At 40.8% G+C, this 13,471-nt stretch overlaps 1 protein-coding gene across 1 annotated transcript in view; it reads left to right on the top strand.

The window, feature by feature from the left end:
* The window catches only part of SYNJ2BP (synaptojanin 2 binding protein), a 49,375-nt gene that overhangs the window by 25,333 nt on the left and 10,571 nt on the right, over window positions 1-13,471 (top strand). The window contains exons 2-3 of the mRNA XM_020882479.2: window positions 3,939-4,075; window positions 13,152-13,247. Coding sequence (XP_020738138.2) covers window positions 3,939-4,075; window positions 13,152-13,247 — 233 coding nt within the window. The remainder of the gene's footprint in view (window positions 1-3,938; window positions 4,076-13,151; window positions 13,248-13,471) is intronic.

Raw genomic sequence — 13,471 nt, 5'->3', positions numbered from 1 at the left:
GCAGCCACCGCTCCTTGGACGTGGGGTAGCTCCTCTTGGCCACTCCTGCGCGGTCGCAGCCTGGTGCTCTCGGTTGCCACCCCTGACCTTGAGCAAGGGCTAGCTCCTCACGTCCATGCTTCTGCGTGGTCCATCGCAGCCAGCGCTCTTCTGCTTCCTAGCAGAAGCAGAAGATATTAAGAAGAGGTGGCAAGAATACACAGAAGGACTGTACAAAAAAGATCTTCATGACCCAGATAATCACAATGGTGTGATCACTCACCTAGAGTCAGACATCCTGGAATGTGAAGTCAGGTGGTCCTTAGAAAACATCACTACGAACAAAGCTAGTGGAGGTGATGGAATTCCAGTTGAGCTATTTCAAATCCTGAAAGATGATGCTGTGAAAGTGCCGCACTCAATATGCCAGCAAATTTGGAAAACTCAGCAGTGTCCACAGGACTGGAAGAGGTCAGTTTTCATTCCAATCCCAAAGAATGCTCAAACCGTACAGTTGCACTCATCTCACACACTAGTAAAGTAATGCTCAAAATTCTCCAAGCCAGGCTTCAGCAACACATGAACCGTGAACTTCCAGATATTCAAGCTGGTTTTAGAAAAGGCAGAGGAACCGGAGATCAAATTGCCAACATCCGATGGATCATCGAAAAAGCAAGAGAGTCCAGAAAAATATCTATTTCTTTTTTACTGACTATGCCAAAGCCTTTGACTGTGTGGATCACAATAAACTGGAAAATTCTGAAAGAGATGGGAATACCAGATCGCCTGACCCACCTCTTGAGAAACGTGTATGCAGGTCAGGAAGCAACAGTTAGAATTGGACATGGACCAACAGACTGGTTCCAAATAGGAAAAAGAGTACATCAAGGCTGTATATTGTCACCCTGCTTATTTAGCTTATATGCAGAGTACATCATGAGAAACGCTGGGCTGGAAGAAGCACAAGCTGGAATCAAGATTGCCGGGAGAAATATCAATAACCTCAGATATGCAGATGACACCACCCTTATGGCAGAAAGTGAAGAGGAACTAAAAAGCCTCTTGATGAAAGTGAAAGAGGAGAGTGAAAAAGTTGGCTTAAAGCTCAACATTCAGAAAACTAAGATCATGGCATCTGGTCCCATCACTTCATGGCAAGTAGATGGGGAAACAGTGGAAGCAGTGTCAGACTTTATTTGGGGGGACTCCAAAATCACTGCAGATGGTGATTGCAGCCATGAAATTAAAAGACATTTACTCCTTGGAAGGAAAGTTATGACCAACCTAGACAGCATATTAAAAAGCAGAGACATTACTTTGCCAACAAAAGTCCGTCTGGTCAAGGCTATGGTTTTTCCAGTGGTCATGTATGGATGTGAGAGTTGGACTGTTTAAGAAAGCTGAGCACAGAAGAATTGATACTTTTGAACTGTGGTATTGGAGAAGACTCTTGAGAGTCCCTTAAACTGCAGGGAGATTTAACCAGTCCATCCTAAAGGAGATCAGTTCTGGGTGTTCATTGGAAGGACTGATGTTGAAGCTGAAACTCCAGTACTTTGGCCACCTCTTGCGAAGAGTTGACTCATTGCAAAAGACCCTGGTGCTAGGAGGGATTGGGGGCAGGATGAGAAGGGGACGACAGAGGATGAGATGGCTGGATGGCATCACCGACTCGATGGACATGAGTTTGAGTAAACTCTGGGAGTTGGTGATGGACAAGGAGGCCTGGCGTCCTGCGATTCATGGGGTCGTAAAGAGTCGGACACGACTGAGCGACTGAACTGAACTGACTTAAAGAAGTTGAAGTAGTCATCTTCCAGTGGAAGTTCTTTGTATTATGTATCCTTTTCATTCTCTAGCTACAAATACTCTGTACAGGAGGTAGGCTATTTCAGTTAGACATTTCCTGCCTGCTGCTTTCTTTGGCCATGTGTTTCATTAAATCATAGCTTGATTTGCTAGTGCGTATGTTAATACAATGAGGTTCACTTAGGCTTTCATCTTATCCCTTTAAGTATCTGTGTTCTGTTGAAACCAGTAGTAGGCTAGTGATTATGGCTGTATTTTTCCAGTTGTGCTGCCAGATATATGTTTTTTGTATCTGTTCTCTGTGTTTCCTGATATATGTGTTTCCTATGTCCTTTCTCTTTGCACTGTGTCTTTGATTTCTATTGCACTGGATGTAAAGAAGGCCCTATTTTCTTTCTTTTCTTTTTATTGCATAGATAAAAAGTGGCTTTTCTCTATTGCATAGATAGAAACCATATAACAATAGTTTTGTAAATGAAGCCCTTCCCACAACTTACTGTTTGGTCCTTGGAAATGGTACCTTGGTAGTCATTTTTTTTCTTTTTTTAAATTCAACTTTATTTTATTGTGGTAAGAACACTTAAATTAGGTCTACTGTCAACAGTTTCTTAAATATCTAATAAGGCTATTATCTGTAGGCACAATGTTCTACATCGGATTTCCAGAACTTCCATCTTGCAAAGCTGAAATTTTCTACCTGTTTAAAATAATCACTCATTGAAGTGAAGAATAGAATGGTGGTTGTCAGGGCCTAGGAAGAGCAGGAAATGGGTAGTTGCTAATCAATAGGTTATTATTTACCTGTAGTAAATAAGACGAAGGTTCTGGGACAGTCCTCTGGAGGAGGGCATGGCAAGCTGCTCCAGTATTCTTGCCTGGAGAATCCCATGGACAGAGGAGCCTGGTGGGCTACAGTCCATAGCGTCGTGAAGAGTCAAACATGACTGAAGCAACTTAACACACACACACACACACACAGTGAATAATACTTAACAGTCACTATACCCAAGGATGTAGTTGTTTGCACTTGAGGCATAAAAGGAAAGAAGAATGAATTTGGTGATTTAGTCCTGCCGTGAAGCATCAGTTATATTTTTCTGACACCACCTCAATTCAAAACAGAGAAAAATAAATGAACTCCCAAGGCCATTTCTTCCAAAGCACCACCATACACAAACTCTTCTGAAGGTTGGGAGAAATGTACAGGGGAAGGTTTGTTTAAGAATCTCCCTCTCAATAAGGACCAGTTATTTGCCAACTAGTTAAAAGCATTGCTTCTTCTAAGCAGGAAGGTCAGTATTTTGGATCCTCCAAATGCTACCAACAGAATCTAAATCAAATATGAGCAGCACATCTTAGAATTGCCTTAATTGCCTGTGGTCTGCAAAGCTGACCACTAAGTGCTTAAGAATCCAAATGTGAAATACTTAGTCTTGGGAGCCTGGGAGAATGGCTCCTAATTCTTTTGTTTATTGGTTGGAAGAAGTGCTTTGGGGGTAGAGAGCTATCATAAAGGCAAGAAAGAGCTTAGAGCTCAGAGCCAAGAGGCCCGGGTTCCTGCCCGGATCCTGCTCTCGGGGGTGGGGGTCGGGGGGCTGAGGCTGTCTTGGGTTTCAGGAAGCAGTGTAAACTGATGAGGACAAATAGATTCTGTGCAGTGATGCATCTTGGGAGCTCCACGGTGGCTCTGCAGGCAGCTAGGCTGGGGAGAGGCTGAGCTAAAGTTGAGCAGGGTGCTTTCCTGCAGGGCTTCTCAGAGCCTTTCATGTCATTATAATGACAGGTGGTATTTATTAACCCCTTACTCTGAGCCATCACAGTGCTAATGACTTCGAAGAAAAAAATTTTTTTTTTCTTTTTGTATTCAACTAACCATGTTGATCACTGTGCTTGTATTTTTAGCCCTGCCTGGTCTCATTGAGTAACTCTGGGTACTCTTGACCTCTTAGTGATACTAATGACTGATCTTGCTCATTACTAGCCACCAGCTACATCACAGTCTGGACTCTCCCAGCCCGCGTACCCCCCACCACCACTCCCTAACCCCTAACCCTGCCACAAGGCCTTTCCTTTCTCTTTCTCCTTATCTTTAACCTCTTTCCTCCTTCTGCACCCCTATCTCCTTTACAACTCCTCCATGATTTTCTTAGGGCTGGGCTTCAACATCGTCGGTGGGACAGATCAGCAGTATGTCTCCAATGACAGTGGCATCTTCGTCAGCCGCATCAAAGAGAACGGGGCTGCAGCCCTGGATGGGCGGCTCCAGGAGGGTGATAAGATCCTCTCGGTGAGAACTGGCTTCCGCCTCCTTCACTGTCCCTCGCTCCTTAGACACTAGTGCCTAACCCCAACCCCTTCCTTGGGAAGATTCCTGCCTGCCTTTTTGGATCTGGAAATACAGTAATTCCCTCACAGACGAATGCATTCGTCTGAGAGCAAGTTCATAAGGCTAATTTGTTCATAAGTCCAACAAAGTGAGCCTTGGTACCCAGCTAACACAACTGGCTACATAGTACTGTACTGTAATAGGTTTATAGTACTTTTCACATAAATAATGCATTAAAAAACAGAAAATGAAACATTTTAAATCTTACAGTCCAGTACCTTGAAAAGTAAAGGAGTACAACAGCTGGCATATAGGTGCTGACAGTGAATGAACAAGCAAGCAGAGTTATTGGAGGAGGGAGAAGAGGTGGGAGATGATAGAGCTGAAGGATGCTTGGCTATAGGAGATGGAGGGCAAGCTGCAGTTTCATCAGTCCTTACGTGACTGGACATTCGAACACATACTTGGATCTTTAAACGTTCGTATGTAGGGGACTTACTGTATCCAGATTGCAGAGTTTGGTAAGAGGACCTTGATCAATCATCTCTTCCAGCCCTGCCATAGAGCATGGAGGATAGTACCTCACTCAATGGAGAAGGCAAATTAAATCCAGAATGTGCGGGATTGGTGTGTAGGAAAGGGACTTAAAACTCACATTTTTTTGTTATTCTTTTATTATACTTTATTACTTCCTTTTGTTGATTAAACAGTAAAGTGTGTCTTCCTTTACTCCAAAATTGGAGACAAAAGAGGAAGGTAGGAATTGTCCTTTAGACAATTGTCCTTTTAGACTCAAAGACCTTTTTAAACTCATTATTAAGATGAAATTTGGAATGCAGTCTGATTTGGTTATCTGTCCACCATGCTCCCACTTTACCCTGCTAATGTCTCTAAGAGGGAACTGACTACATGGTGACCATTGATTTTATTATTTTCTGGAAGTTCCTCAAGGGCTCAGACTACATCTTTTTTTTTTTTTTTACCATTTATATTCTAGCACAGTGTTTAATATATATTTAACAAATAAACAAGTTAAGAAATTTAAGAACACCCGGAAAGGTTGGCTGATCTAGAATATAAATAATAGCATCATGGATGGTAATACCCCATTTTAATCCTTCTCACTGATTGTTTTGCTTCTTTACTGGGTCTCCTAGGCCCTGTTTATTAATCTGTGAGATAAAGACAGTAATTATCTACCCAAGTTTAGAAGCAGGTTATTTCCTGTTGCTCCCAGGAAAAAGACATTCTAAAAACATGAAGTCAACTTGAGTGATGTGTTAAGGAAAACTTGAGAATGGGTTGTTAAGATTAAAGTGTAGCATGTAGCTAGAAACTATGCAGTTTAATATTTTGACACATAACTGCATTCTTTTCAAAATACTGGGAACTAGGCTTCATGGTGAAGAGGGACTTGAAAAAAGTAGGGTGAAGAAGAGAGTCATTATTCAAAAGGCTTTGGTTAAAGATAAATCATTGAAAAATGAGAATAGTTAAAAGGTTTTGAGCATTCTATGCCAAGCAGTATACTGAGATCTTAAAACTTATGTAATATTATAGCAGCCCTATGAGGTGGGTATAATTGTTATGCATATTTTGCCGCTAAGGAAGCTTGGTGAAGTCAAAAAACCTGCCCAAGGTCATATAACTAGTAGATGGCAGAGGACTTGGTCTGCAAATTTGGAACCTCTACTCTTAACCCATATACTATATTGCCTCCTAAAAGATAAATGAAGAGCCGGGGTTCTTTATCCTAAAGAGAAAGTTGGATGGTGAATTAGTAGTAGAGTTTATGTATGGTTTTATATAAAAACTGAAATTAGTCTTCTCTATTAAGGGTAAAATGATACAACAAAAGGACATACACCTCAATGTGAGAGAATTTATTAGACCTGAGCCAAGATAAGGAGCCTTTTGTATGTGGGCCATCACCTCAGAGAGAAAAGGAATTACTGGAAGGCCACTCAGGTTTTTTTAAAAGATATGGTAGGAGATAAATGTCAATGAAGAGAAAAGTAGATGTCTAAAAACCTCAGCTCAATTGTCTTTAAAATTTATAGCAGAGAACTTGACTTTATCAAAATACAAAAAAATTTATTATGAAGATCTCTTGCAAGATATAAGACATTGCAACTATATATAAGACATATTCCAAAGAATGAAGTTTATGTTCTGGCCAGGTAAGAAAGAGAGGTATGTAAAAGAACAGAGGATAAAATGCCAGGTGAACAAAAGGCAAAGATATAAGACAATATTCTTACCTGGAAAATGCCATGGATAAAGGAGGCTGGTGGGCTACAGTGCATGGGGTCACAAAGAGCTGGACATGACTTAGCAACTGAGCACCCATGGTATCTCACTATTGTTTGGGCTTCCCTGGTGGCTCAGTGGTAAAGAATCTGCCTGCCAACGCAGGAGATGTGGGTTCAGTCCCTGAGTTGAGAAGATCCCCTGGAGAAGAAAATGTCAACCCACTCCAGTATTCTTGCCTGGGAATTCCCATGGACAGAGGAGCCTGGCTGTCACCATGGGGTCACAAAAGAGTCAGACATGACTCAGCGACTAACTACAGCAACAACCCTCTTCCCTACTTCACCACACCTCAGGGAATGCAGTCACCCTCACCACAGGTCCCCTCTTATTCTTTGCCTTCATCACAAGACAGATACTGAGAGAAATAGAGAAGACTGAAGAAAAGACGGAGCTTATACAAGAAGAAAAAGCCAGCATGTTCTCTGTTCTGTCGAGGGCTACATTCTTTGTCTCCAGCTCCCCTTCTAAGAGTGTGCTGCAAAATTTAAATTCTAGAACCCGTTTCTTAAGAAATATTGCCTCACCATCCTGTTCCCTCTGTATCCTTAAGTGTACTTGTTAGGCGTTAACCATTAAATGGTTCCACCTGTTCTTGAGCTTGCTTTATCTCTTTGATGTAGTTAAGAGCTCATTTATAATTAACTTTGGAGCCTCTATAAAATGATGCTCAATTATTTATGGCCTGTATTCCCATTTGTTCTTTAAGGGCTTCCATATTTTCCTCACATGGTTATTTTTCCATGTTGTAAAATTTGCTCCGACTGTTTCTGGTGCTAGGTAATCAGACTAAGAATATGTCCTTTCTTTAGTACATATTCATTTTTGGTAACTAATAGAACTATCATTAAATGACGTAGATTTCATGTAAATAATTATTGACTATTAGTTCAAAGCTTCCCTGGGGACTCAGATGGTAAAGAATCTGCCTGCAATGCAGGAGAAGAGTTTTGATCCCTGAGTCAGGAAAATCCCCTGGAGAAGGGAAGGGCTACCCACTCCAGTATTCTTGCCTGGAGAAGTCCATGGACAGAGGAGCCTGGCAGGCTACTGCCATGTGGTCACAAAGAGTCGGACATGACTGAGCAACTAACACTTTCACTTTTCACTTAGGAGATCAGTTGGAAACTAGAAACTCTCAGCCAGTCAGTTACAGAGACATTGAAATACGCAGAATCCTTTAGACAGAGTCACTTCAGTCGTGTCCGACTGTGCAACCCCATCCGTGGGATTCTCCAGGCAAGAACATTGAAGTACCTCTAAGGAAAAGTCCTTGTTTTCTCATCTCCATTAGCACCATATACACCTGTAGCTGGCACAGAGTAAGCATCTAGTAAGCTAGTTGCTCTGTGAATGAAGCTTGGTCACCTAGGAACTTATTGCAAATGCAGAATATTAGGAATGAATTGTAACCGACCTTTTTGGTTTGACTTGATTAATTGGAACTAGACAGTCTTTTTTTTTTTTTTTTCCTTTAATGAAAAAAGAGGATCCCTCCCCCTAAATTGTAATTCATTTCAAGATTTGGGGGAAGAATTAAATTATCCAGAGTATAATCTGAGGTCAGTGCTTACTAAATTGAACCCATTCTTTCTCTGTATCTTACACATCTGCATTTATATTATCCTATAGTTAGCACTCCAGTAACTCTTACATTATCCTAACTGTTAGATTATCTTAATGCTGTCCAAAATTATTAATCATCCAAGAAGGCTTATTTTAACTCAATTTACTCCTTTTCTAAGGCAGGAAATGGGAAGCTCATTTTTAAAAACTGATAACAGCTATAGTTAAAGCAAAAAAATCATATGACTCCCCACTGGTTAACTAGAATACCACAGTCTTAACACTGATCATTCAGTTAACAAAATTTTCTAGCATGTTGCAAATCTATCATATCTCAAGTTTAATACAACTTACAATACCGTGAGTTAAGGAAACTGAAGTAACAAGTTTAGCAGTATTCTAAGATTTCTCAATTGAATAGCTCTTGGTAGTAAAAGTGAGGGGTCCAAGGACCATCTACCCATCACCTGGGAGTTTACTACAAATGCAGAGTCTCAGGAAACAGCCTGTAGATAAATTTTGAGAAGCACAGCTATAGGCAAGTGTTTTTCAAACATTTCAAATTATAACCTGTAATGGGAAATGCACACACATGCACATAAGCAAAATTAAAATAATACCTATCTCTTCTCTATGTGATGCATTTTGATATGTTGTGTTTTCCAATTTCACTTATTTAAAATTATTTCTCTTATTTAAAATTCTAATCTTGACCCACTGGATTGACTTCACTATCTTTTGTAATGGGTCAACAGACCTGTCTTTGAAAAATCACTACTCCAGTAAATGGAAAATCATTGATGGTGTCTGTGGATGCATAGACTATGGATTAAGTAGGGTAAGTAGACTGGATATAAAGAAAGCTTCAAGCAATTGAGGTTAAAGCTAATTCAAACTTCAGAATCACCAGATTACTAGAATAGGTCCTAATAAATTGCACTTTTAACAAATTCCCAAGTTAATGCTGCTGGTCCTGAGACCATTCTTTGAGAACCTTTGGTTTATATTATTAGGTTGGTACAAAAGTAACTGCAGTTTCAAACCATAAATTTTAAATCATTATAACCAGGATCAGACACACCTTTATTAATCAAAATAGGAGCTATTACAATCAACACATTTTTGCCAATGAGAAATAAGTTTTTTTACTCCTGTAGGGTAAAGATCTGTACTTTGGGATTCAGTGAACTCTTGGAAAGCATTTTCTGCCTCTGCTGGTTGTGGAAGCGTTTTGCCTGCAAAAAATTGTTGAGATACTTGAAGGGTAGTTGGTTAGCGAGAGGTTAGATGAACATGGCCCATGAGGCAAAACTTCGTAGTCCAATTCGTTCAACTTTTAAAGCATTGGTTATGCGATGAGCAGGTGGACATTGTCATGGAGAAGAATTGGGCCTATTCTGTTGACTGATGCCAGAGGCAGGCATTGCAGTTTTCGGTGCATCTCATCAATTTGCTGAACATACTTCTCAGATGTAATGGTTTCACCAGGATCAGACCAGCCACAGACCACCAAACAGTGACCATGACCTTTTTTGTGTGCAAGTTTGGCTTTGGGAAGTACTTTGGAGCTTCTTCTCAGTTCAACCACTGAGCCAGTTGTCATATAAAATCCACTTTTCATCACATGTCACAGTCCGAGAAATGGTTTGTTTTGTTGCGTACAGTACGAGAAGACAACACTTCAAAAATGACTATTTTTTTGTTTTTTGGTCAGCTCAGGAGGCTCCCACTTAATCAAGCTTCTTCACCTTTCCAATATGCTTCAAATGCTGAATGACCTTGAGTGGTCAGCATTGAGTTCCAGGACAACTTCTTGTGTAGTTGTAAGAGGATCAGCTTCTATGATTGCTTTCAGTTGGTTGTCAACTGCCAGTGGCCAGCCGTTGCACTTCTCATCTTCAAGGTTCTCGTCGTCTCTTTTGCAAAACTTCTTGAACCACCACTGCACTGTGTGTTCATCAGCAGTTCCTGGGCCAAATATGTTGCTGATGTTACAAGTTGTATCCACTGCTTTATGACCCATTTTGAACTCAAATTAAAAAATTGTTTGAATTTGCTGTTTGTCTAACATCAATCATTTCTATAGTCTAAAATATAAAATAAACAGTAACAAGCCATTATTAAAAGAACATAAAGCAAGAAATGCACATTAAATAATGTGGAGCATAACCACATTTATTTAAGAATGTATCCCAATATCAAATGGCATATTTCAACAGTGTAGAACCACAGTTACTTTTGCACCAACCTAATAGGATTGTGATAGAGTGGATTCCACATATATTTAGGATTAAAATCTACAGCACTTGGAAGTTAGCCTGTATGAACTGAAATCTGTAAAAACACTTAGAGGAGGTAAATATTAGAAAGCAAATTCAGCTTTAGAGTAGAGAGATGTATACTTTTCAACAGAGAAAGAATCATTAGTTTTATGGAGCTGTTTTACCTCCCACATACTTGGGCAAAGGATGAGAAATGGTTCTTTAAAAAAATAAATAAATAAAATAAAAAGGAAATGCCCTTTGCATTTCTAAAAGACTTTTTTTTTTTTTTAAAGGCAATTAGAGTAACTGACCTCTTAGAATACCTTTAGAAAACTAGGAGGGTTGAAAGAAATCACTGGCCTGTGCTCTTCTTTTGCCTGATGTCACTCAATGTCTTTCTTCCCTCTTGGCAAAAGGAAGCTCATGCTACGACCAAGATTACACTTGTCGTCCCAGCAACAAATGCTAAAGGAACTTCTCGAAGCAGGGAAGATACCAGAAACTTAAAACAACCTTTTACATATATAGACTGCTGTATCAAAACTTCATGGGAACAGCAAACCCTAAAACTACAATAGATACACACACACATACACATACTGTCTCTCACATACACTCTCATACACAAGAGAAAAAAAAAGCAATCCAGCCGTCATCGAACCACAGGAGGAGAGAACAAGAGAGGAACGGAAGAAGAAAGACTTACAAAGACAAACCCCAAACAGGGCCTCCTTTGTGTCTCAGTGATATTTAATCCACCTGCCAGTGCAGGAGACACAGGTTCGATCCCCAGTCCAGGAAGATCCCACATGTGTTGGAACAGCTGGGCCCATGCGTCACAACCATTGACCCTGTGCTCTGGAGCCCGGGAGCCAAAGCTACTGAGCCCGTGCTCCTGCTGCTCAGGAGCTTCCGTTGTGTGCGACTCTCTGCAACCCCAGGCGTTGTAGCCAGCCAGCCTCTTCTGTGCATGGGATTCTTCAGGCTAAGACACTGGAGTGGGTTGCCATTCCCTCCTCTGGGGGTCTTCCTGACCCAGGGACTGAATCTGCGTCTTGTGTGTTCCCTGCACTGCAGGCGGGCTCTTTACTGCTGAGCCAGCGGGGACGCGCATGCACCACAGCCTCTGAGGCCCTCGCAGCCTAGAGCCTGTGCTCCACCACAAGAGAGGCCCTCGCGCTGCAACTGGAGAGTAGCCCATGCAGCAGTGAAGACCCAGCACAGCCAAAAATAAATATTTTCTTAAAAAAAAAAAAATGAGAAAGCAGCACTAAGAGGATATTAAGAAACTTTAAGGGGAAAAGAAAGAAAATGGAGAGAATGTTTGTCATAAGTTCTCAGTATTCTCAAAAAAGTTAAGACAAGAATCTGCTGAGAACAGAGGTGGAATTGGAGTTTGATGGTAGGAAAGGTCTTGGGAACAGCTACCCACTGCATATGTATTAGGGAGTTCACCAGATGAGAAGGGTTGTTAAGATACAGCAGAAGCCAGCTCGCACGGGTCTGCGGTGGAAAAATGTGACTGTGTGTCTTTCTCTTGGAATGTTAAACTCCCTGATGACAAGGAAAGGAAATGCAGTGTGTTGCCCAGGACTGGAAAGATGGTGGAAGATCATGGTGATAACAGATTCCAGTAGTTTTCCAGGTGCTTTTTTGGAATAGTAGGAACTCCTAGAAGTGTAAAAGGCATTGATGAGGATGAAGAGGAGATTTTCAGAGATAGGAAGTACAGAGAAAGTAGAATTTTTTTTTAAAGTTTGAGATATTGGAGCTGAAGCATGCCTAATGTTGAAGTGGAAGGCTTATGCCAGTTGATGACTAGAATGGAATAGACCTGGAATCCTTCAGTTTGGAAAGGTAGACAGTTAGTAAGACCAGAGTGTTGATGGAGTTATTCGGTTAAGAATATTGACAGGGAAAAGACTGGAGGGATAATTATGAACCTCTTGGAGAAGGGAAACTGTGACAAGGAAGATGAGAAGGTTGAATAAGTAAATGACTTGAGCTTCAGCAGAGGAAAGAATAGTTGGTGAGTCAGGGTGGAGGAGTAATAGTGCAGAAGCAGCAGTAAGAGGCAAGAGCACTTTAATCTTCCTTCCAGGATATAAAACTCCTTAGCCCTAGCTTCTACAGTTACTATGACTTTGGGTAAATTACCTAACCTTGCTAAGCTTCAGGTTTTTTTTTCATCTGTGAAAACAAGATAAAAATAATGTCTGCCTCATAGGATTGTGATTACTCAATGAGATAATGTATGAAAGCATGTAGAACAGAACCTACCAAATATATTAGATGTTCTTGCTGCCATTGCCATGTATAAAAGCTATGAAGGTTTTGCATAATGCGGGCTACTCTGTATCATTGAGTATAGCATAGACTAGATACCACTTGTGGCCAGTGTCACTCCTGACACAGAAGTGTCGATAGCTGAGTACTTCGCATCTCTCACCTTTAGGTGGTAGGACTCAGCTTCACCAAAACATTTTTAGAAGTTTGTATCATCACAGAAACATGGCTTTTTTGTAAATTTGAGGAGGATAGGAATATCCATGGAATCAGTGGAAATTGTTCAGAATAGAACAAAAACAATAGAAAAGGCTAGTCAATTTGTACCGCATCAAACTAAATTGTGGGAGAGCTTCCTAGTTACATTTCTAGAGCTGAAGCTGGCCCGGCCATGCCAGGGATTAAAGATATAAAGGATATAGAGTGGTAACCTGGAAGACCAGTAGCTTTGAAGATGAAAAAGTTACTCTGAGTTCCAAGTAACTTTACCCCTTCTCCTAGCCCTTGGAATTGTCTCTGTTTTTAAATCTGTGGTCACATGTAAGTAAATCTTGACTTATAAGAGTTCCCATTCTGTATCTCTCACTACTTTTCCTTGCTGCTTTTGACAGGTCAACGGCCAAGACCTAAAGAACCTGCTGCACCAGGATGCTGTAGACCTCTTCCGTAACGCAGGCTATGCTGTGTCCCTGAGAGTACAACACAGGGTGGGTGTCATTTGCTGCCACCAGGTTTTTCTGACGTTGTGAATTAATCATGTGGTGTAATCTTCAGTAGTGTGTTTGGCTTTTTTCCTTTCCCTCTCGTTCTTTTGAAGAGATTATCTGTCATAGGCTAGGGTCTTCTGAGACTTCTTCTAATCATTAAAGGAAATTCGTAACAGTACTTTGCAACCTGGTAGCTTCAAGGTAATATGCCCTAAAGATAAAGC

The sequence above is a fragment of the Odocoileus virginianus genome, chromosome 6, assembly GCF_023699985.2.
Source record: "Odocoileus virginianus isolate 20LAN1187 ecotype Illinois chromosome 6, Ovbor_1.2, whole genome shotgun sequence".
Lineage (NCBI taxonomy): Eukaryota > Metazoa > Chordata > Mammalia > Artiodactyla > Cervidae > Odocoileus > Odocoileus virginianus.
This window is presented reverse-complemented; position numbering and strand designations above follow the sequence as displayed.